Source organism: Amblyomma mixtum, chromosome 1, assembly GCF_055824585.1.
Source record: "Amblyomma mixtum isolate Tamu chromosome 1, ASM5582458v1, whole genome shotgun sequence".
Lineage (NCBI taxonomy): Eukaryota > Metazoa > Arthropoda > Arachnida > Ixodida > Ixodidae > Amblyomma > Amblyomma mixtum.
The window spans coordinates 95,102,280-95,127,765 of NC_143012.1; the positions used below are offsets into that span (position 1 = coordinate 95,102,280).

General features: G+C 47.4%; 1 protein-coding gene across 1 annotated transcript in view; it reads left to right on the plus strand.

Annotated features, from left to right (window-relative positions):
- The window catches only part of LOC149367254 (PHD finger protein 24-like), a 45,109-nt gene that overhangs the window by 13,434 nt on the left and 6,189 nt on the right, over window positions 1–25,486 (plus strand). Inside the window, exons 3-5 of the mRNA XM_089566922.1 lie at window positions 2,415–2,690; window positions 13,580–13,719; window positions 17,418–17,507. Of these exons, the coding sequence (XP_089423048.1) occupies window positions 2,415–2,690; window positions 13,580–13,719; window positions 17,418–17,507 (506 nt within the window). The remainder of the gene's footprint in view (window positions 1–2,414; window positions 2,691–13,579; window positions 13,720–17,417; window positions 17,508–25,486) is intronic.

Consider the following 25,486-nt stretch of genomic DNA (forward strand, 5'->3'; position numbering starts at 1 on the left):
GCCGCGCAGGCCGGCCGGTCATGTCGTCTGCTTGAGTGGTTCACCTGAAGGATTTCCTTCCTCCGAGACCTGGTGCGCTGTTCTCTTTTCTGTAAAAATCACCGACCGTACAACCGCTGTAGGCCACTCACATGATAAGCGTAGCAAATGTTATATATACCATTCCATAACTTACAGCACCAGTTTCTACACTCTTGTGATTGTGAGTTGTGGCAGTCGTGAAAAACAACGATAGTAGATTACGATCGAGCAGATGGACAAGTTTAGTTACAAAGATGATATTTACAAAGATTAAAAACATGACAGCGGATGTCAACAATTAAATGCCAGCCACAACGTTCACTTACGCTGCGCTTACATCTCATGGGTGTGTAAGAAGCCCGAATTTTTGCTCCTTTATATTGCTACCGCGAGAGGACGATGACGAGCTACTATGTGGAGAACGAACAGCGAGCTTCGTCAACCCCTTTTTGCGCCCTATTCAGGAACCACGGAACCTCGTCGTCGGCTTCTCACAATAACAATGTCAACTGCAGCGGCAAGTGCGCTAATATAAGACACCACTTGTTGCGTTCGATGACCTGCGCAGCGTAATCTCTGCTCACGGCCCAAATACACAGCTTTAAACAATCCCCATCTCACCGCCCTAGCTCACACCCATAACATACCGAATTCGACATCTAATGCAAAGCATTACTACGAACGGAAGCACTTCAAAGAATTTTCCTTGTGACAACAGCTCAAAAGTGGACACTTCCCGAATCAGACGCTGCTCACTTTTTAAAGCCGATGAGTACGTCGGTCAATGCCGGGTTGCCGCTAGCCGAGGCTGCTCGGAATAATCGACGCCGCACTGAATTCTATCCCCACACAATTAATGATTCATTGTATGCCGCATGCAAAAGAGTCACTGAACGCCCGAGAACAGCACTTTGCAATCACGTCCGTCGTCAATACACTACACTGCTTTTTCCCTTCGAAACAAGTAAGCAGCGCAAGTAAATAGCGCAGTGTTTTCCAAAGTAGGCATTACAGTTTGACAGTTTCGACTTTCTACCTAATGATAATTATAAGAAAAATAAAAAGGAAATAAAAAAACAGCCGAGCCGGGAGTCGAACCTAAGCCCTTTGTAAAATGAACACCCAGGCGCGCACTTCGTACCACTCAGCCACGACGCGAGGCGGACGGATACAGTTTGCTTGTTTTTTGCAGCGGACTACTTTCGTACCTTTGGCAGCGTTGACAGCTATGTATGAAACGGAGTATAGTGTTACGCGCCATGCATGTACAGTCTTTGTCAAAAGTAACCAGACTGCATGGTTTGCTTCTAGCTCGTACAGTGGAGCCCTTACAGCTTCTCTGAAGCTGAAATGGTCGTTAAAGGTAAGGACTGGGGGTCTTCTTACCTTCCAACAACTTTTGATCTTTAGGAAAGCCACAAGGGCTCCACTATACAAGCTAGAAGCAAACCATGCAGTCTGGTTACTTTTGACAAAGACGGTACGTACGTTAAAGTGAATCTGTTTTTGATCTGCTTATATAGCGACAAGGAGCGAAAGGCCTAGCCCAGAGGGATATGGGACGGGCCAAACTACCCATCATGAAAGTAATGAGAACAAAAAAAAAAAGGGAACAGCGTGACATACAGCTGCCGTAATGCCTTGTGCACGTGAAGTTATTAATGCACCTACCTACGCATGCTTTTGGTTTAAGTGTGCCAGCCTTTGCCCTCTGTCTTCCGAATCATTCGCCACATCGCAATGTCTAGCCATTTGACGTACTCCTAAGGCGCGCCGGGATTAAAACATAAAAACTCCTTTTTATCATTTCAAATACCCGACATATTTCTCCTCCCCTTCTCCTTTTGTGTCGCACAATCTAGTGCATCGAAACTCTGCATTTCACACATGACAGCTTTTGACACCTCTGCACCACGAAACAAAACATAACTGCAGTTTTTTGTACTCGCATTTATTCACTACTTCTGTCTTTATTCCTGTAGTCTTTGAGCTAATTTAAGCGGACACTTTCTTCCAGGCTTGTCTTCTATTCTGATAGAGCGCAGGCTATTGCTGAAAAATTCCTTAACTGTTTTTTTCACGTTTTGTTTGCCTGTCCTTCGTTTACATCTTCTTTGTTTTATTTGCTCTACAATTTGCTTTCTACTTTGTACTGCTGCATTGTCTTCTTTAACAATAAATTGAAATGGCCGCGGTGTGCAGCTCTGACCTGACAATCCAGCGTGACCTGGTGTCCCAAGAAAGATAAACAGCCATGGCCAATGAAGTCCTGCAATAAGGACACCACCCGCAGCAGAAGACTTCGTCTATGTTTTGAATCGCCAATAAATGTTTCTACTACTACTACTACTGCTACTACTACTACTACTACTAAACTCCCGCTCACCGTGCAGGAAACATTGGAGCTGCTCCTCAGCGACCGCGAGCTGCACGGGGCGCTGGACGCCGTGGGGGACGGTGGCGCCACCATCACGTGGCCGGCGTTCGTGGCGCTGCACGAGCGCCTCTACGCGGGCGACCGGGACGATCGGGGCGCGCTGCCGCACCCCCTGATGGCGCTGCTGCGCGAGGACTTTGCGCGCTTCGACCGCGACCACGACGGCTCCGTCTCGCAGGCGCAGGTGCTCACCCGTTTCGTGCTGCAGCTGCTGCGGCAACAGCACGCGGACGTGAGCGAGCCCAGCATTACGCGTTTGGCTTAACGAAGCCCAGTGTTTGGCTTAACGGAACGCGAATGTTAAAGTCACCGTTTCAGTGCCACGCAGAACGTCCCAAAGCGACTCAGGCTATGAGGAACGCCGTAGTGAAGGGCTCCGGAAATTTCGACCACCTGGGGTTCTTTAACCTCAGAGCACGTTAAAGAACCCCAGGTGGTCGACATTTCCGGAGCCCTCCACTACGGCGTCCCTCATAGCCTGAGTCGCTTTGGGATGTTAAACCCTAATAAGCCAATAAACCAATCAATCAAGTAAGGCGTGAAGTTGGGCTAGTTGGTTCTTGAGTTGAGCCATTTTGAAACTCCGCGAAGAAGACGGGACGGCAAGACGAGCCACAAACGGGCAGCAGTCTTCCCTTACAGTGTAAGAGCTGCGACAGCAATAGCTGATTACCTCTGTTGGAAAGAACAAAATGCTTATCGAAAGGAAAAATTAAAGACGGAGAGAGAAGTAATCGAGGCTTTCTACATCGCCAAAAGAGGTGATAGCTGCGTGAGCTCCGTATCGTTATGATTATGGAGAAAAGAGATTAGTGCTTAGGACATCCGTGCTCTCTATCGGTATTAGTGCACAAATGATATTGTTATTCTCTTATTTTTTTTTTGTCGTTCTCTCCCGCACACTTCATCTACGATTGTACCTTTTTGTTTTTCGGTTTTGTTGGAGGCCCTTAAAAGGCTTCTGCTTTCACGCAATCAACTAGTTTTCTTTGGAGGAGAAATTCTAGAGGCCCGTGTACTGTGCGATGTCAGTGCACGTTAAAGAACCCCAGGTGGTCGAAATTTCCGGAGCCCTCCACTACGGCGTCTCTCATAGCCTTAGTCGCTTTGGGACGTTAAACCCCATAAACCAAACCAAACCAGCAATCAACTAGTTGGAAGTCTGCACCTTGTGTGGCTCTGTTTGTGCCTCGTCTTGTTGTCCCGTCTATTTCATGCAGTTTTAAAATGACACAGGTGTTCTCCTCACTGGAAAAATTATATCGTATCACGCCACTCCGAACGGTGTAGCGGTCGCTCACAGTTTTGGTGCCCATGTAGTCGGGAATACTACCACCACATTGAAGCCAGCCAGTGATGGATTTATAAGACGAATCGAATAATGGTTGTCTGAAGCTGCGGCGCTCGGCTTGCTGTGGGTATTCTATGGCCGCTTGATGACGTCACCGTATTTTTCTCGCCATTGCTTGGATTTTCTGTGCCATTTGCGAGTACACCCACTAGCACACACCGTCGGCTTTTCTCATAATGTGGTTAGTTAGGTTTTCGCTTCAAGAGGTGCCGTGTTGGAGAGCTCCGAAATAATTCGAGCACCTGTGCGTTTATAACGTGCACTGACATCGCACAGCACACGGGCGCCTTGTGCGTTTCACCTCCATCGAAACACGGCCGCCACGGCCGGGTTCGTACCCGAAAACTTGTGAGGGTTTTAATTGGGGAAATAAATACGTTTCCCCGAGTTTAAGCGCGGCTGACACATTTAAAAGCCGCTGGACCCCATCCTGTGGTCGCGTACGCGACCGATCGCACGCCGACCACGGCAGGCCTTGCTCTGAGGGAACGAAGGAACGACACTCTGGCTGACAAAAACAAGGCATTTATAGCTACAACAACAATAACGCCAGGTAGCAACAAAATACGCTGAGGATTCGAGGACGTCCGCCTCACCAGCACGGTTACGAGTGAGCGTTCGCCCAAGGTAGGGCAGAGGGAGACTACGAGGCCGGACAGGACGAGCTGTGGGAGAAATTTCCCCTCCACGAGGCTTCACCATTCGCCCCGCCGACGAAGAGCGGAAAGTTACGCGTGAACGTCAGCGCGCTTTCCAGGTCCCGAGCAGAAGAGAGCCGTCTCCCCCCACGCATGCTCGCAGCAAACACGCCATCCGTGGCGCTTGTGTCGTTGCAACGACGGCGCCCTCTCTTGTTAGTTAAAGTCACACAGCTAAAGAGGGTGCATTGCGGGGAAGCGAACCACAGGGGATGAGCTGAGGGTGCATTGCGGGGAGGCGAACCACAGGGGACGAGTAAAGCGCTTCCCCACAAACTCTGGCACAATTGCCGAGCGTTCTAACCACTAAGCCGCCGCGGCGGGTATGCCGGGAACGCGATCGAACCTAGACGTCGCAAGCGGAAGAAGGCCAAGCATACACGTGCGCGTTTAGACGCCCGAACGAGTCTGAGAGACGCCTAAGCAGGCGGCCACTTATAAAATGTCAAAGTTGGCCTGCCACTTCATACCCCAAGGCCGCTAATGCCGGTCAGCTTTCGCTGAATAATGCGCTAAGCCGGTAAGCTTAGATCTAATAATTTTTTTCTCTAATGGGTCAAATGTAAATAAAAAAATATTTTTTGAGATATTAGAGGTTGAAGACAAATCATACATTTACTTCAGTTTTTCGGACAAACAAAATGCACTGAAACATCTTTTAGTCGCCGCGTCTGATGTAGTCAATATCCATGTCAATTTTACACTTCATTTCTCCTCTCTCTGTTCCTGTGGCATCATAGTGAACTGCTCTGCATCTTTCCTTGTTAAATACTTTCGACAGCAACGCACTTTACGCAACCGTACCACAATGTAGCACCTCAGGGATATCCTGAACATCTTGCGATATGACCGGAAATTTCACAGGAAGTTAACTATACTTACATCACTGAATGTGAGCGCTGCGTCGAGGGTGCAGTTATGAGATGTACAGTCTTTGTCAAAAGTAACCATGATGCATGGCTTGCTTCTCATTTGTATAGTAGAGCCTTTACGGATTTCCCTAAGGTCAAAAAGTTATATGAAGGTGACGACAGGTGTTCTCCTTACTGAATGCCAACAGCGCGAACGACGCAGACAAAGTAGAAGAAAACACAGGACAAGCGCTGACTCACAACTGAAATTTTATTTATTTTATTCAACATGTACCACCAACTCGCCCGTTTGGCTATAGTGTTCTTCTTACCATACAGAGATTTAGAGCTTGAGGGCTGGCCTAATAGTTTAAATATAAAAGCTAGAAGCAAAACCATGCAGCCTGGTTACTTTTGACAAAGACTGTACATTCGAATGGAGACATTCTTTTATGTGCATTCCAGGACCGAGGTGTCAACTGACTTTTTGACACTTTCGGTTTGCACTTGAGGGCATTCTTGAGAAGATCTGGCTGCTGGCAAGCAGACTTTATGACGCGAAGAACTGGTTGGTGCGAGTATTTATGTGCAAAATGCTGAAACGTCATCTCTGTACTACACGCGCACCAAGTGTATTTCCAACAAGGCACGTGACAGGCGTCACTGTAGGCAGGGAACGTGGTAATGCATGGCCTAAGCAGCTTTCCTCATGTCTTCTGAGGCACTAACAATAAATCAAACCAACTGTCGAAATTATGCCATAGTCCTTCACTATGGCACCTCTCTCTTTCTTCTTTCACTCCCACCTTCCTCCCTTCCCTGACGGCGCGGTTCAGGTGTCCGCCGAAATATGCGAGACAGATGCTGCCGCATTTCCTTTCCTCAAAAATCAATTTACCAACTTACAAAATAATCACACAGGAGTGATGAAATCGCGCCTCGCATGAGAGAGAGAGAGAAGGAGAGAAAACTAACATTCATTATCACCCGCAATGTTGACGATGGTGGTGAAAACCTTTTTTAATACTCAAGGAGAGTTTGGGGATCAGAAGACCCCGCTACATGGTCGGTATCCTCAGTCCGGGACACCGCACGACGAGGCTCCGTCTCGCGCCCGCTTTACTAGAGCCTTTTTGGACTCCAATGTGGAGCAGTTGAGGAGGGCAGTCTCCCATGCCTATCGGGTGGGGGTGGAGGAAGGGGGAAGGTGAGGATTCTGAGTACATGCTAGTGATGCAAAACTATCGATAGTTGAGCGAACTATCGATGGCAAAAAAGACTATCGATAGTACTATCGATAGTTACTACTTTCGATAGTACTATCGATAGCACTATCGATAGTATTTTCGATAGCTATATTGATAGTACTATCGATAGCCGTATGGATACTACTTGTTATATATAGCACTACAGATTCCATAAAATCAACCAGTACGCGTACCCACTGCATCCTAAACTTGGTTTCCCGAGTGTGTGGTATGGAGGTGATATGAGTAACTGACAGGACTCGCCCCTTTTCGCGGCCTACGCATCACCGTGCTCTGCAGACGCTCCCTACGTGAAGTTGCTGGATAAAATGTTAGCGTGCGAATGTCCTAGTTGCGAAGGATGTGTGCGAAAACCGTTTCTGCAACGGTTACGTCAGCAAGACGACGTGTGCAGTGCACGATAGTGTCGTGTAAGTCAGGACAACTTGTGCTGTTGGTTCTTTCACTGGATGCAGTTCCAGGTATTTTTCCGAACTGTCCCAGTGAACGTTAAAGAACCACAGCTGGTCGGAATTTAATTAACCGGAGACCTCCACTACGGCATCCGTAACAGCTTGAGTCTCTTTGGGACGTTAAGCCCATGAGACCGTGAAACCAGTCAGGTATCGCAAGTGTTTTGGTTGTATCGCTGGCCAACAAATGCATAATATCATGACGAAATTAGAAGGTGCCGACCAAAAGAACGGATGAGATGTACCATCCCGACCAGACGGGTTTCCGTCAAACGCTAGACTTCATGCATAATATCAATGTCGTTACTATCAATAGTCTTATGATCTTTAGTTTTACTATGGATAGTCTTGCTATCGATAGCGGTACTGTCGATAATAATACTATCGATGCTACTATCGGTAGTCTATCGATAGTAGCACTATCGATAGTTTTTTTACACTATCGGTAGTTTCAAAGAAACTATAGACCTATCGATAGTCAATTTTACGATAGTTTTGCATCCCTAGTACATGCCCACACCATGTGAAAGGTATCGCAGATCTCTCCACAGTGCGGGCAGCGCCCATCTATGTTCGGATCAAAGTGTTTTGCTGTGGCTGGACAGAGAAGAGTTCCTGTCTGCAGGCGCCGCAGAGTAAAAAAAAAAACAGCTGGAACAGCAAGGATTATTCTAACCTTGCGCGTGAATCCTGACTGCAGGTCGGGAACGGTCTGCCCTGCCGACAACAGTGGGCCTAAATCTGGTGAAGAACACTTACCTCGAATGCGTGTCTCGTTCATTTGGACTGGGTGCTCTGGCCGCACCGCAGAGTAACGTGGGCAGGAAAGCCGACAATGAATGCGGAAGTGCACTCGGCAGGCACGATTTTGCTGCACTAACGCCCAGCGCATGATCGCGGGTGCTGAACTTTGCACTGTCCTCTCTCTGTCTTCTCCCCTTTGCTCGTCGACATGGCTTTGTAGATGTTTTCCTCCTTTCGCTATTGACCCTGTAGAAATAGCTAGAGTCACTCCTGCTAGAGTCACTCCTAAAAATATCAGGGTACCGTATTTGTTTTCCCCGTGTCGCGGGGCTTGCAAGGCTACCACAGCCCCGTGTTGCGAGAATAGGTGAAACGAGCCATAGCAGGTCACTTGCATAGAGCGGCACCGTTCCAGCAGCTCAAGTGTCCTCTGGAGCACTCATAAGTGCATCCGTTGCTGCAATTCTCGTTTCCTGTACCTTGTAAATGTTAGTGCATGATATCACCAGTTAGAGCCATGACGACTGCGCAGGGTTTTAAATTATCACCTGAAATGATTGCGTTGTGAGGGCACATAAACTTGGCATCACAAGGGTGATTGCTGTACTGAATACACTTAGCAGTGGTTGCCATATACCTTTCAGAGCAGGAGGCGTGGACTGGAGGAATGCGCTACTCTGGCGAAGGTTGACGGGGATCCGAGGCACTTTTCGGTCCCAGCTAGGCATGTCATCCCCCTTAGCCGTCGACCGGGATCTCCTGGATCCCAGCAGCGGTCTGGGCGAGACGGATGACTTCACGTTGTCCCTTTTCTTCCTGCTTCAGAAGCGGCGCCTCCCAGGACTCATTTGTTTCGTCGGGTTCTCCAAATCTAGGACACGTCCACATCATATGGATCACGTCCTCTATGCTGTCGCAACGTTTACGCCTGAGGCTGAAAATCTCCTTGTGCCACTTGCTACAAAGCTGGGGGTTCGGGAATACTCCGGTTTGCAGCTTACGCCGCACAATTTTTCCGGTTTTGGTGAGCTGCTTACACGCTTTTAGAAGCACCGCTCTGCCTAATTTGTAACGATTTACGGTTTCTTGATACTGATACCGTCTTCAATTTTTAGGGGCTCTTCATCTCGTGGGGGGGAGGGGTGTTGCGTATGTTTGCCGATGGCCCACCACCGGTACTACAGGCCGCGCTCATTTGGAAACCGGCGCACCAAGGGTTGAGGGGGAACGAGAAAGCGCACATACCGGGCCGAGGATCTCGGGGAACAGTCCTCTCCTAAGCTTTAGGAAGACGGACATGACAGCTGTCGCCTCCTCACCTCATCGAAGGAGAGGCAAAGAATCTAGAAATTTTCCACGCACAGGATCCCTCATTCTTCCTATCACACCTGAACAAAAAGAACGATACACAAAAGGATCAGGCTATCGCTGGAGACGCCTTGGCATTAAAAGCTGACACAGCGTTGAAAGCAGTGCAGGGAGAAGCCGTGTGCCTTGCGAAAAGAGAGCAAGAGTGAAAGGAAAGGAAACTTGGAAGGCGACCGGCGCTCCACTCGCCGTTCTGACGCGAGCAGCTGACGCGCACTTAGGGCCGCACTCGTGAAACTGCGCCGGGATAGCCCGCGGCATTTGCATATAACGCGACGTGCCATTTCTCTCTCTCTCTCTCTCTTCTCCTGGGCACGTCGAGCTTGCGCTTCTATGCTTTTACCGCTGGGGGCCCCGAGGAACCTAGACCAGCTCTTGGGTGTCGCCGCTAAAGTGCATCTGCCACACGGGGAGCGGACGCTGAAAATGGTGTACCGTATCTGCACTTGGGTTACCCCTGTGTCTGATGTCAGCAACAGGTTCACATAGACTCTTCAGACTCGAGCAAGAGTTTGGTTCCTCAGGGTGAATTAAAGTATATTAATAAAGTATGGTTGTTGCCATGAACGTATATAATATAATTTGCAGCCGCAGCTACATTTCTCTGTTTACGATCTCTCTGTATGCACCTTTGAAGTGCTTGTACACCTTCGAAGAGTGCAACGACGTATTCTGACGAGTATTTAGTGAAATGTATGTACGACAAAACACAGGTTTAAATAAAATTAGCCCCACTTCATGAAACACGATAACATGAGCAGGCACGCAGCCAGGAATTCTTTTCGGGAGGGGCCCAAGACAGGAAAATTTCTTTTATTGGGGAGGAGCCGGCCGGGGCCGGCAGGTGTTGCGGGCGGCAAGGGGGGGGGGGGGGGGGGGTTAGTGACCTTTCTTGTGGTGAGGGTTGCCTGGCTGGGAGACTTAACCTGATTGAGCTAAAGCGACCAAAGTTAAAACTCGCCTAGCGCACCCTCACTGTGACATAGTTATTGACAAGACTACTACATGGTGAACACTAAACTGTTTCACTTGCGACGGCTCTTAGGGTGTAGAACGGATGCAGATCTGGACTTTCTCGACAAATTCAGAATATAGATGCATTGTTAGGCGCTAAGAAGTATTGAATCCTTTGGTCTAGTAGGGCACTATTGGCCGCTGTTATACGTATAGCACAAGGTACAAGCTCCACAGGGGGGCTTCTAGAAGCGCTCTTGATCCATGCCCATAAGGGTTAACCAGACAGGTCTCTAAGGCGTTCTTTCGTGTTCGGCGCTTCTGCTGGGTGCATTTGGGTGCACTGCGTAGGCACCCGACAGTGACAAAGAAAGGTACCTGGAAGCTAGCGAATCCTGTAGACGTCAACTGAACAGTAAGGAACTCCGCGGGCATTCAGGTGACCAGATTTAGCCAGAATAATATTGGCTCCTCTTAAAGGACGGAATTCCTTACTGTACCGGATTCCGCATCTGAATGATTTCTATCATGCGCACGGCTCTTTGCATTGCCATTTGAAAAACAAAAGCGCCTGTCGGGAAATTTGGGAGCAGGCGCTATATGTCTGCGTTGCGAATTTTGATATATATGCGAGTCGAGACAACGCTGTTAATGTCAATATGACAGCCAGCTCTTTCTTCAGTGCACTGAAGAAATATGGCACCAACTGAAGAGATCGTCCGTCATAGCGAGGTAAACGTCGTCATCTCGGCTCTCCTGAAGCTATAATGTTTGTGTACACGTATAAACAAAAGAGATGATGGCCAGACGCGTTGTAACGGAGCGCCTAGAAGAAAGCCGTTATTTAACAGCACAAAAAACGCGGTTTATTCCTTTCCGCTATCCTGTCTAGCAAAACTGGCGCTTAAAGATAGGAAAATATCTGAATGAGTGCCTGAAAGAAAGCGATTATAGCGTTAACCTATGGTCGCAGGAACTGTGCATGGATCCATAACTAGCCTTTGGCAAAGGATCCAGACAGTGATGTTATGTATTGGGTGGAAGAAATGATAATAATAAAGAATTGAATTGAATTGTGGGGCTGCTTTGTGGCTACTGCAACAATGCAAGTCAAAATGCTTGCCGGCAAAGTCATTGCGTAGCGGACACCCCCGCTGTGACCTGCTGATTGATCAGTTTGCGATGGAGAATGCCGAAGCAGTGGAAATACTCAGACAACATAGATGTCCGTCCATTGCCGCGACCGAAACGGAATCGCGGTTTTTGCAGGCATGGGGCACCCCGTGCAGCCTTTTTTTATTTTTTTTCTGGTTAGTATTCTTTGGCGAAATCAAAAGTGACCGAGCTTGATATGTCATTGTTTAATTTTCGTTTAAATTTCAGTTCGAGGGCAAATATTGTAGCGTCCTCGTTTTTCGTGTCATCCCGTGTATTTTGCGCTTACAATAGTCAGCCATAGCCAACCAGTTGGTATCCATATCTTAATAGCAACGTTTAAACTGCTAAAAGTCAGGATGAGAATTTGGCAGGCCGCACATTATCATGACGTTAGGGTGTCTGTGAGGGAGGGTCGAAGAAGTTATGACTAGAAAGGGTGAGCAAAATTAGAAAAAACATAACGAGAAAAAGGTCATGGAAGAGTCTATGGTTGAAAAGTGCGAGTGAGAGAAGAAAACAAAAAATAAAGGCATTTGACCACTTCGGGATTTTACTCCCACTCTCGGATATATAACTCGAACAATGTCCCAGGATCACTACTAAGTTTCCTCCCAAATAAGGAACCAAAATTTTGATTGGAAATGCGTTCATACACTGAATAAAAGCTTTTCATGTCCAGCTCGATTCAAGCCGACGGTCCAGACCACTCGGCTATCACTACGACGGCACGTTTCTGTGACGTTTCTGTGTTTTGTTTTTATTTTACACGTTTGTGACTTCGCTTTGTATTTTGTATTGTACTCTATACTTTTGTGTTTCTTACCCCCGCCCCCCCCCCCCCCCCCCCCCGCCCGTTCACTCTAATGGCGAATGGCGCTGTGGGCATGAGATAAATAAATAAATCAACAAACAAACAAACGAATAAATAAACAAACAAACAAACAAACAAACAAATCAATAAATCTTGTCGGCCACCCTTTATGTCTGCTACTCTCATTCGGTGAGTTGGCCGGCTTATCGGCACGCTACTGCAACTGGTTGGTGAGGCTAGAGAATTCGAGGAACTCTACAGCAAGACATGCGGGATTCCTATTCCCAAAACAGCAACAGCGTTTTCTCGAAATATTAAAACTTCGCCGAATACCCAGACAGCAACAGCCTTCTACAGGATTGCCCCGAAGGACAACATGCAGTGGCAAACACTGCTTTTCAAAATAAAAATATTATAGACGAACGATGAGGTTGATGCGGCAGAGAATGCGTTAGCATTATTGTCCCCCCGGATGGCGCAGCCGCTCCCTCTCATGGTTTCAGACCGTGCGAGTGGGGGTTGTGATACAGTTCACCAATCGCAGTGTGCCACACCGTTACCCCTTCTCTACTCTCCTTCACCCGCCACCGGTTTCCCCTTCCTCTCTCCGCCTTTCATTTCCCACTTTCTCTCTCCCTCTCAATATCCCTCTGCACTCTGCCACCTGCCTACCAAGGCTTCGGATGGACGGATGGACGCAGAGATTTTTCCGACGCGGGGATTTCAATGCTGTCGCAATAAAAGACACTGATGACCGAATGCGTATAAGGAACGTACTGCAGGCGTTGTAGACGCAAGCGCCATATTTTGGCCGGCCCTTATCGTGCACATCGACGCCAGCCTCCGAGATGACGAAACGTGAACGCGATTCCACTTAAGGGGATACTTTAATGTTAGTTACACAAAACTTTTATACTTTCTCTCAAGAGAAACGTATGAAGTGTACAACAGCTGTATCTTGCCGATACTCACCTATGGGGCAGAAACGTGGAGGCCAACGAAGAGGGTTCAGCTTAAGGACTACGCAGCGAGCTATGGAAATAAAAATGATTGGTGTAACGTTAAGAGATCAGAAGCGGGCAGAGTGGGTGAGGGAACCAACGCGGGTTAATGACATCCTAGTCGACATCAAGAGGAAGAAAAGGCACTTAGTGCGAAGGCAAGATAATCGCTGATCCTCAAGGGTGACGGAGTGGATTCCAAGAGAAGGCAAGCATAGTAGGGGACGGCAGAAAGTTAGGTGGGCGGATGAGATTGAAAACATTCTGGGGGTACGGTGGCCGCAACTGGCGAAGGACAGGGTTAGGTGGAGAGACATGGGAGAGGCCCTTGCCCTGCAGTGGGCGTAGTCAGGCTGATGATGATGATGAGTACACAAAACGAGTTGCTCCTCTCTCGCTGTACCATGGCCCAGTAAAGGATGACGCTGTCCCACCTCTTCTTTGCCCTCTTGGGAGGCGGTGCAGGTGGAGCTGGTGTCTCTGCTGAAGCCCGCTGAGGTGCGCCTGCTCAAGGAGGAGTTCGCCTTGCGAGACACGCACAACGGAGGCGCCATCAGCGTCGCCGATGCGAGACGCGTGGTGCACGAGTGGCGAGACCGCATGGCGTGAGTGCCCGTTTGATCTGAGACGTCTGCACGCAGCTAAGGCGCACGCATACCCTAACAGTTGTACACTTTCACGCAGTGATCAAGAACCATACTGAACAGAAAGGAGTAAAAAAGGAGTAAAGTTGTCCTCTGGCGCACTCCATTTTATAAAAGGGTGTGCGCTATAGGATAGTTTACTCCCTTTTTACTCCCATATAGATGCATTCGTGTTCAGAGTGTGGCGCACTACCCTTTTATAGCAGAGAGTGCGCTAGAGGAGTTTACTCTATTTTTATCCCATATAGGAGTATTCGTGTTTAGAGTGTAGCGCACTCCCTTCTACAAAAGAGATAGTGTACTAGGGGAATTTACTCTCTTTTTACTCCCATATACGGGTATTCGTGTATAGAGTGAAGGTTGGTTCTTGCTGATAGGTGGCGACGCTTTGCAGCGGTGGACTAAGTCCGCATAGGGAGTCAGTGGATGCAAATGCTGTAGCTTTCGCTTGAGTGTAAACAAGATACAGGTTAGAGATGGTGTTGTGCTTTCATTGAGGTGAAAATAGGAATTTAGATAACACTGTTGCCAGAGCTCCATGCTGCTATACTGGAGATCTGCTGGCGAATTGTTCCCAACTTCGAATGCGCTCCAAGTATGGAAAGCATTCACAATAATTTGTTCCCTAGATTGCAGTCTGTAGTAAGATGAGGAAGTGCAGTAGATTGGGTGCTTAAATGCCAACCGACTGGTTTTTTTTCATGTTGCTTTTCCATGTCCAATGTTCCCCTCCCCCTCTCTCCCCCGCCCTCCCCCACTTCGCTAAAGTGTTCTATGTGCCAGCTCAGTAACAGCTTCTGAAAGGGAGGTAGCAGTGTTGCAGAAATAAGTTTTTTTTTTTTTGGGGGGGGGGGGGGGGGCGGGGTTGAGCTAAATGCACCCAGGCAAAAATTGAGATCCTCATAGACGGTCGCTCTATCCGAGCTTGTATATATGCTTTATACGTAAGCCACAGCAATTCTACACCTACATGCGACGAAAAATTCTGCAAATAATTTTGTCACTATCGCATGTAATCGTTAGACTTAGCTTTTATCGATGTAAAACTCTAGATCTGACAAAGTTTTGAGAGAAAAGTTTTTCTACAGTATTAATTCAAACTCTGTTAACTGAAATAATGTTTAAAATATTTATACAGTGAATTAAGCTGAAAAACAATTAGAACGTTCATTGTATGCAATCAGGGGACTGCGGTGCTTCACCAACGCTAGCAAGAAAATGTGACTGTCGGGCATCTGTCACGAGCGCTGACTTGACAGCCTTCATACGTTCCCACTTCAGCAGGGGAAAATTAAAGTAGCTACAATATATGGTATCTAGAATTCATTCTACTTTACCGGAGCATCCTAAATTCGTTATAAGTAGTGAAATGGTAGATGCAGACAGGACAAGAAGTTAGAGGACAACTACTAGTGCTGTCATTTCCCGTCTGCGTCTGCCATGTCGCTAGAGCCATATTTACCCGAATGTGATGTGACCACGGTTGTAACGCGAGGGCTAGTTTTGCCGGCGCCAAACGGGGAAGAAAAAAACCCGATTATAACTCGAGGTTCGACTTTGCGGACACATAAAGCAAAAAAAAAACATCAACAAAAGACAGGAATATAACGTGCTGAAGGATACTGCAGTATACGGTCAGATGAGTATAGGGTTGCAAACAAAAATTTTCTTAACATATTGCTTTGACGTGCTCATTCTATTTTAAGACACGGACGCAGACAGAAGGAACAAACACAGCACTGACTTTCAACTACGTTTATTACTGAAATTTACATGTATGTATACACATGGCTTGATGCGCGAGAGGTGGCAAACTTATACATTAAGCAATAAAATAAAAGGAAAATGCTAATTTCGTGCCGCGCGCTTTGCCAAGTGCTCCCGTTCTTTTCAAGATAGCGCAAGAGAAGGGGTGCGGGCGCAAACGTCACCCACAGCTACGATTCTTTGAACTTCAATTATTTTCCTCGTGGTTCAGTCCTCGCTTCTTTTGATAGTTCGGCACTTATCGAACATGGGTGTGCACACTTTCTTACATTCTTTGTGCGTTCAGAGCAGTAAAGCGGCAGGCTGCGGTCTTTGGAGTTGTTGAAATCATTTTTGTGTTCCCTGAATCTGTCATTCAGGCAACTCCCTGTTTCTCCAACGCACATTTTGTCCCTAAATAGTGGACGCTCGTAAACTAGCCCTTCAGCATAATCTACAAACATGCTTTGATGATTTTTCTTGCATGCAACACAAGGCTTCGTCACGGGACTACTGATACGGCTAAGCATAGAAAGCTTACACGGAGCGGAAAAGGCTACGCGAACATCTGAACGTTGCGCTAACTTCTTTAGGTTGTGGGACAATGTATGCGTGTAGGGAATTATAGTCGTCCATTTCTGCTTTCTTGTTGACTCTCTCTAGCGGCGATGTTCAGATAAGATCGTGATCAGATAAAACCATACGAAGATAAACACGAAGTTTCGCCACGTCGTGCCCCGCCACGGTGGCTCAGTGGTTACGGCGCTCGGCTGCTGACCCGAAGGACGTGGGTTCGATCCCGGCCGCGGCAGTCGAATTTCGATGCAGGCGGAATAGTGTGCGATGTCAGTGCACGTTAAAGAACCCCAGGTGGCCGAAATTTCCGGAGCCCTCCACTACGGCGTCCCTCATAGCCTGAGTCGCTTTGGGACGTTAAACCACAATAAACCAACCAAACCAAACCAACCGCCTCGTCGTCACTGCGTCGACCGTGCGCTTTAGAGTCGTCGTGAAAACGAAACTTCTCTCAATCTCTCAACCGCACGGCGAGTCATGCCTCTCGAACGTCGGTCGCCGTTCTCTGCAAAATATAAACGAGTCGTCGTCTTGTGAGGAGCCGTCAGAAAATTGAGCGATGGCACCGAAAAGTGCGTAAGATTCCGCTAGCCAGGAATGCAGCGAGCGCGCCTTTTATCGTGCGACAACAATGCCCAAATTTGTCTAATCGAATATATAAAGCTAGAGCTAGTGCCAGCTCGCCCAACCAAACACTTCAAACTTCAATGTAGCAGGGCGCATCCTTGCTTCCTAGGCGACAAGGCCGTCTTCTGGGCAGGGATTTTCTGCCCATCTTTTCATATCTTAGCAGCGCTGGAGAAGGAATAAATGAAACCACGCTGGAGACAGTCCTAGCCCTGACACTCAAGCTAACAAAAAGGGGTGTCACGAGTGTACTTGGCTCATTTTTATCAGCACATCATCATGATGAGGCTCATTTTTGATTAAACAGAACTTGCATGCCGGTTTTCTATGAGTTACAGGGCCCCTTTTATTATCACATTTTTAGAAAGGAAAGTTGCATGGATGCATGGATTTGCTGGCCATTGCAGTATGATTTGATTTAGTTGCGGTTTCTGGATTTGGCTCATTTCGAAAAAAATATAGGTCCTCAAATAAGTTATGGTGATGACATTATTTGCAGAAGCTACTGTCACCAGAGCGGCACGTATGCAACATACTACGTGTCTACATATTAACACTGCCTTTAATGTTTCAATACAACGCAGCATGCATTTGCTTTGGCGATATTAGCGCATAAGACATGCACCGAAATGATACACGTTAATACCTTTCTTAGCGTTGGAATGTAGACGGCTGTTAACCAATGCCTCATGGGGGCATGAATCTTGCAGTCTTACGACCAGCGTGGAATTTCTCGTGGATCGAATTCGCGCCGCAAGCGACCATCCGGAGTCCGACAGACATTTGGGCGACGTCGACAGGTGAGAACACGCGCAGCATTCAGCATTCGACGCCTAAGAGAACAATCCGGCGTACATTGTTTCTTCTTTCTTGCTATCTTCATATTTCGCTGTCTTTTCTTTCTGTCTGTTTTCATTTCTTTTCATTTTGATGATCACTGTTAGAACGAGCGCTGGTAGCCGCACAGGACATTACACCTTTACCTTGGGACCAGTGGGCGCCGAACGCACCAATCTCCCAGCACGACGACCTCGGAGGGGATTACATGCCCTTTGGGTCGGGACGGTAGTGGTGGGGACGGGGACGGGATGGTCAGTAGACACCTTTAGCATACCGTGTACCGCGTTACCGCTACCGTTGCCGGAGTACCGGGAGCCCGCCCACCGCCTGTGAGCTCGCGCTGATTGGTCCCGATGCTGCAGGCGCGAGCACAGCTGCCGGGTATGTGGCGCCATCTGGCGCCGTCAAGACAATTTGCGCATGCGCATTGGCTGCGCGCAGGCTCCCGGTACTCCGGTACCGGTACCGGTAACGCTAACACGGTACATGGTATGCTAAAGGTGTCTACTGTGTGTTGTGTTGCTGACTTGTCGTGGTCGATGATGTAGTGTGCCGCCTTTTCTCCTCCATGGAACAAAAGGTGGTTGTTGTATTGCAGAAAAAGAATGTGTGTGGTGGCGAGTGATTAATAACACCGATCGGATCACTCCGTTGCTGCAATCACTGAGCCTTCACGACCACGCGCTTTTCAATATGGTCGGCTACAACTTAAGCCTGGAAGGCATGTTGTCTGTCTAGCTGGTTCGGACTCTTGATGAAAGAGAACAGCAGAACTTTTTGCTGGGCTAGTTGGTCACAATGTCACAATGGACCAACTAGCCCAGCAAAAAGTTCTGCTAGATTACCTTTCTTATACAGTGGGCCCTTCGTACAGCGCTCTTTCCTGTCACTTCCTCGTTTCGCCTTCGGGCTTCTTCTTTCGCGCTGTTTCACCAATGTCAAAGAGAACAGCGCGGTGAAAGTCCAGAACTGAAAAGAAGTCAGGTTTTTGCCATCCTCTGAATGTGTCAAGCTCTTCTTTTTGAAGCGAGAAGCTTCACTACCCGCATCACAACCGCGCCTCGCGTGAGCCGTCGGAGCCAAGATTTGCCACAGCTACGCATGCGCGAAACCGAGTGACGTCACGCGTGGCGCAGGTGGCCGCCGCCGCGCCGACTCCGCCGCCTGACCTTTCGGCGCAGCCGTGCGCTACTGCGCATGTGCGCCGCCTCCTCACCGCCGCTACTACTGCGCGCTCGCCTCCTCGCCACCTTTCACCTTTCGCACCGTGACCTTTCGTTGCAGCCGCGTGTTCACCACAGTTATGGTGTCTGGAAGGGGAAGTGTGACGGGCGCTGTATGCGCGCCATGCTTGGGAGGCGCACCAAACGCGAGGAAAACCTTTCAAATCCGCTAGGGGCGCTGCAGTCGGGAGGGGAGCGAGTTGGAAGCGGCGTCGGCGGCGGCCGGGGAACTACCGCATGTCAACAGTGCTGTGTTCAGGCCGCGCTGTGCAACCATTTGTCCGTGGTCCGTGTTTGTTTTTGGTGCAGGCTGTGTGTGTGTGTGTGTGTGTGTGTGTGTGTGTGCGTGCGCGCGCGCGCGCGCGCGTGTGTGTGTGTGTGTGTGCGTGATTGAATGTGCGGACCTCTGTGTCGTCTTGCAGGTGCGTTGTTTACCCGTGGCTCGAAACAGTAGTATAACGCGGCTGTGAAGCAAACCATGCCGCCGAAGCCACGGACTTGCTTCGTGCCCGGCTGGACCAGCGGCTACAAATATTGCCCTACAAAGGCATCGCTCTTTCGGCCTCCAAAGGATAATTTGAGAAGAGAGCAGTGGGCGCGTAATATTAAGCGAGCAGATAAAGAGCTGTCAGATAACTGCGGCATTTGTGGGCGGCATTTTGAAGACAAGTTCATAAAAAGGTCTTGGCGGCACATCATAAACGACGAAGTGGCGGAAGTACCCCGGGATAGGCCGAGTTTAACAGATGACGCCGTGCCCACTCTGTTTCCAGACGCCCCGAAGTATTCATACAATTATTTGTGGTGACACGGCTGCATTTAAGGCTCTTAATATAAGGAAAGGGTTGCACAGAGGGAGCGGCAAAAACTTATAAAGCTTCGAAGATGCCACTGAGTGCCCTTTATTCTTTTTTTACAATACTTGATATCTGCGAGGAATAAACTGACCTGAAACATGCTTATGAATTTGTGTTGGTGTGTACTTATGTGCTCAGGAAACTGCTGTCCTGAATCCGATGGTTTCTCTGAAGTTTCCTGCTTATAAATAATATTAGTGTTCTTGGCTGTGAAATACTTCCCTTTAAAAACAAGCTGAAAAAAAAAAAAGTTGAGAATCTCTTAGGCGAGGTAAGCTAGCCCGATAATAGTTTGCCAGTGTCCATTCTAAGGCTTTAGATGCGTAGCATAACGCTTGCGTTATTCACGTGGGACTAATAAGTTTGTGCGTGTTGAAATTTAAAGTTCCTTGATCGTGTTTTATTATAGTTGCCTGAGCACCGTTTCAATAATGCACGAATGTTGGCACCTGCTCATGCATAACCTTCCTTGCTGCTACACATGAATCGCGAGTTCGATGGCTGTTAGCAGCGTCTCTATCATCATATCAGGCGTAAAACAGCGTCATTAATGAACGACTGCTCTGAATAAACAGCTGTGACAACTCCCGGGAAGGAAGGGTGCCTGTTTATTTTTGCGTGCCCCAAAACACGCTACGCAAGTGAGAGCTACGTGGCCGGCTACACACGTTCTTATCAGCCTAGTACATATCTCACGCCATCGAGTGCAGCTGTTCGACAATTTAATATGCCGAATATGCGAAGAAAATGCAGAAATAACGCCCAGAAATTGTGTACTTTTGGCAGAAACGCGGTGGCGGAAGCCCGCTCTCCGTGCTTGCGCTGAACCGGTGTTAGCTCCCCTCCTAGTAGTGGCGCTACCTAGGCACTTCATCGCTAAACTGAGCACTCCCTCGCTGGCGCCCGTCACACTACCCCTTCCAGACACCATACCACAGTTGCTACGCATGCGGAAGGAGGGCTATACTATAACGCGCTTGCCTACACCGTTATCGTGGTGCTCCCAGTGCATTGTGCGCGAACTGCGACAGCCATGGCGTCAAACAAAGCATAACTGCAGCTTTTCGCTTGTATACCCAGGCTTAACCAGAGCTAAGCCACTGCCAATTTTTTTTATCTACAAATAAAGCCTTCAGTGAAGTCCCGCCAACATTCACGAGCGCCACAGTGAGCTCCTCCGCGACAAGAAAACAGTCCTCCAATAAAGCATTTCTTGTTACATAAGCGGAAAGATAATCGGAAGACAAAATTATAAATGCAAGAATTTTTCATGCCTTGCTCAGTACAGTGAAACGTTAAAATGATGGTTGCGCTTACTGCTCTGATTGGTTAACGGAGTACCCAACAACTTGTCGGCCGTAAACTGTTGTTGCTAACTGCTCTTTTTTTTAAAGTTTTTTCCGACTAAAGGCAAAGTGCTTGAAAATTTTCCACATTGTTGTTGTATGTGCATGATGAACAACTCCGGCCACTTTGTCCAACGCCGCAGGCTTACAAAAAGTACGAAGGCAAACGTTGGTGACGAACAAACGAGACTTGACGAAATAAACGTTTCGCTCTGTAGGCGCTTCGTCCTTTTAATTTAGTGCCTTCCTTTTTTATGTTCTTCTTTTTCTTCTCCCTTTTTCTCTTTCCTTTTCTCTTATGCTTAGTTTCGTAGTGAGTTTTTCTTCTAAAATCTTACATCTGCAACGACAGTCTTTTGACACGACAAGCCCTCCAAGTGTCCTCCCAGGCCGCAATAAAATTTGGCCAGCTGTTTATCACTCATACTAAAGTTGCTGAGATTTATTCTTGAGAACTTGCTGGTGGAACTCATTTTTTTCAAGTACTCCCTTTTTTTTACTTCCCGACCTGACCTCTATTTGAAAGAACTCCGTCACACGTCACATGAGGCCATGCCAGCTTTCGGGAAGCTGCCTCACTCCCTCGCTCATTAGGTAGCAGACGTAGGGTAGAGTGGGATAAAATGAGGAAAATGTGAGATTTTGGCGCACCTGCAATAAAAAGAAACTTTGAGAGCACTGTGGTGACCCGAATTGAAGCAATGCGGCAGCAAAACGTCCACATACTGTATCGACGTCCGTGGCTGCTCTCACGTCTAAGTGTATTTTTCGTGTTTGCTTCATTAATTACATCTCATCAACCGAATATTTTCCATCGCAATATTTTATCAGACACTATCTGTCCCAATCACACATTCACACATTTATCTTCAGAAAACGAAGTAATAGTGCGGACAAAATTTGCGGACACGTTTTGCGGACACTTCTTGCTGACGCGACAGAGCCATATAACGCTTTCGCATTAATAATTAGATATTTAGCTGAAATGACCAGCCTCGTGTGGGCTGGCAATCAACTTAGGGCTGACGCGGTATTTCTAACAGAGAGGAAACTATTTGTAAGTTAGCCTTGCTGTACGAGGAACTGAAAAAAGTGAATTTCTGCAGGCACTTTTTTTGATACTCTGCAGCATAACCGAAAAAGCGCCCTAAATTAAATTAGGCATTTATTCTTTCACAGTTTACCATTCGTCTTTGCTTATGAAAAGTTTAAGATGGTCCGGTCCTCACGTTCTTGCCGGAAAATTATTCTAGCTGCAGGCTACGAGTGGGGCAAAACGGGATGATGTGGCGTTCTTCGGAGTGTAAAGTAAATCTATTAATTACTTTATTACTTGTTCCGAAGCTCTGCATTTGTTTTGTCACTCTCTGGGACGGTACTAATGTAAAAAAAAACAAAAACACTGATTGCCAACAGGCAGGAAGAGGATATAAACAAATGCAGGAAATCAAGCAAGCAGCACTGATATCAACAACCGATTTCATTGCCCTAAACATGCCCTCCAGAAGCGATAATGAAAGAATGCGAAGGCCAGGAACTGTACGAAGTTTCTTTGGGATCTTAAGCGGCGAACTCTTTCTAACTAGCAAGAGCGGCTACTTGTGTGGACAGTGGAGCCACCTCTGTTCGGTCTGATCTGCAATCACGCCCAGGACCGCATAGTCGCGTACTGCTATCAAGCACTATCGCGTAGGCATTCGATATAGACGAAACGAAAGAACAACTGCGACACAAAAGCAGCAAAATTTGCGAAGTCGGCCGAAAATAAAAACAGGACGTGAAGCCAGGCTTTGCGCAAAGCCAGCCTGTGCAATCGGGAATTTTTAAGATGGTTGTGAGACGAAACAGTGCCGCTTTGCGCTTGCATACAGTGTGCCTATACCATAGGAAAGCCTCACAAAGATTGTGTTTTGAACTTAAACAACTTCGACGGAAGTCCGTCTGGTTGGGTTCTTGAGATAGTTGAAATATAACCGACGCCAACCAATATTTTAATTTTGTCCAACGTTTGGGGACCAACTCGGTCCCTCCTTCAGGGGTGACTTCAGGGTGAGAGTCAACCCTGAAGGAGGGACCGAGTTGGTCCCGAAACGTTGAGCAAAATTAAAATATTGGTTGGCGTCAATTCTCCCTCAACAAAGATTCTGTTGGTGCCCATGGAGCCAAATTCGTGACCAGTTGTTGCAAGACTGAGTTACGGACTTCTTTTGGAGGGCCGTCTCACTTCGCCCGCATACTCTCACAGTTCGTTCCGCGCGGGGCGTAAAATGCGACTTTTTTTTTCGGGGGGGGGGGGGGGGGGGGGGGGGTAGAGGAAAGGGGGGTGAGAGGAGTGTGTTCCGCATCGGCTGGACTTCTCATATTTACTGAGCGTGGTTCCTGGATGGTAGCAAATAGATCTGTAACATTTTTTTTTTGGTATTTGGGAAAAGTAAAATAAGGCAATGTGGTGCAGTTTTTGTCGGGTTCAGCCCAACTGTCTCCTAATCTTGTTTCTGGTCACACATTTCCCGCTTGGGCAACATTCTAAACAAACCTATCAGCAACTCTCCGCTGGACAACAGTTAGTGGTCGAACACCCAGACAATAACTGACAACAAATATTCGAACATGCGTCAGTCGTATCTAGAAGTTCGTAAAAATCCAAGGGATATACTCTGTTGTAATACGGAAGTCACTCGCAGAAGAAATGAGGCCTCAGAGAGAAGCTCACAGATGTGGAAATCGAGCGTTCACCAATCGTCTTCCTGCTCTAGATACCTTTTCGTGTATGTTGAATATGCTCATTTACTGTTTGGTTCCCTGTGATAGTCATTTTCTATCTACCTTGTTGACCAGTTCAAGAGAATGGTTGCCCCCGGCAGTGAACAGAGTGATTAGAAGCGGGCAATAAGAGGGACAATGAACGGAAAATCTGCTCACTTAATAGGCCTTCCGAAACAGGGTACCTCGAGCAAAGAGACTGGTAAGCGTAATTGGCACAACAACAAACCACTCCGTTCAAGGGGTTATTACAAACATGTTAATGTCTCGAAATGATCAGTACCTGTGGCTTCCACGAAAGGAGTTTCATGAGAGCGAGAAAAATTTAATCAAGGCACCCGTGCTGAAATTATCTCTTGCTCTTGATGCTGTCCCATAGTATGCACAGGCGTGCGTCAAGAAGAAGCGAAATTTGGCCCTCGTCTCTTATATTTCAGCAAAAAACAAGGGAGAATATTAAGGTTTTTTTCTTCATTCTCTACCCAGATGTGAGTACAGATCAGTAAATTGCTGCCCTTCAAGGTGTTGCTTTAGGTAGCAAACGTAGTATTTTATTAACAATAAATTATCAAACCGTACAGCCGTGGAACTGTGACAACAATATTATGTTTAAAATAACTAACGTGTGTTTATATAATAACCCTGAAAATTGTTTAATCATTGCGCTTTCTCTGTAGCTATAAGTACCGCCAACGGTATGCAGACAAATCAAGAAAAGGCATAAAACAATTCACAGTACGCACACAAACTCTGGGTCGGTCAGATTCCTGCTTTAGCGTAATACACACCAGAATTCGTTTACACGACCACAAAGGTCAGTGCCAAAGTAATTAACTGTAACGGCAGAAAGCCTACAAGTATTCAAGAACCTTTCAGACCTGCTGAAAGAAACGACCTGAAACTAAAATACCCAAATCAGACCCAGTCGTTGCAAGTGGAACCGCCACACGGAATTAGATTAACAGTGGACAAGTTAGCAGACATATTTTTACCCCAGAATGAAAGAAACAGAAGGTTCATAAAAATTTCTGCAACCAGTACCACTTTAAAAATGTGTAGGAAGTGCTGTGAAATATGAATAATCCCCAAAAAAGAGCAGTCCATGCAAGTCCCTCGTACACTAACTCCCTGAAATAACCAAAAAAAGCTAGTGTTAGACTGAAAATGTGACTGTTAACTTCGAAATACTTCCGCTGGCCCAGGAACTAATGAGCAGTTGATTGGCTGTGGTTGGAATTCGGCAAAAGCTAGCAGTGCACACAAGTAATGACATGTTTTCATCCACGATGACTGCACGCAAAGTCAGCATGATACAGGAACACTCGGGACCGCTTGAATCTTAGCGCAACACACAATTCAGTGGCATAATACAACACAGTAACATTGGAATACCAAAATTCGGTTTATGGGTTGAGGCCACTAATTAAAGAATTAAATACTCATCACCATCTAGCCACTGAATGCAGCCATGTGGCAACCGGGAAGGCGCACTGCTTTCTCGGAGAGCTCACAGTTGAAGGAATTCCGTATTTACTTGCATATAGGTCGACCTTTTTTTTTTCAGAAATGTTGCCCGTAATTAGTTATCGACCTATATTCGTGACCAAAGAACCTCGACCTCTTTTCGAGACCAAAGAGAGCAAAAGTAGCGAGCTAATGGAATTGTGTTGTCACGCCCGCCGTTTCAAGCAGCGCTTGTTCAGGGAGGCCACGTAGGCGCGCAGGAGCTTCCCAGTGCCATCCATGGATG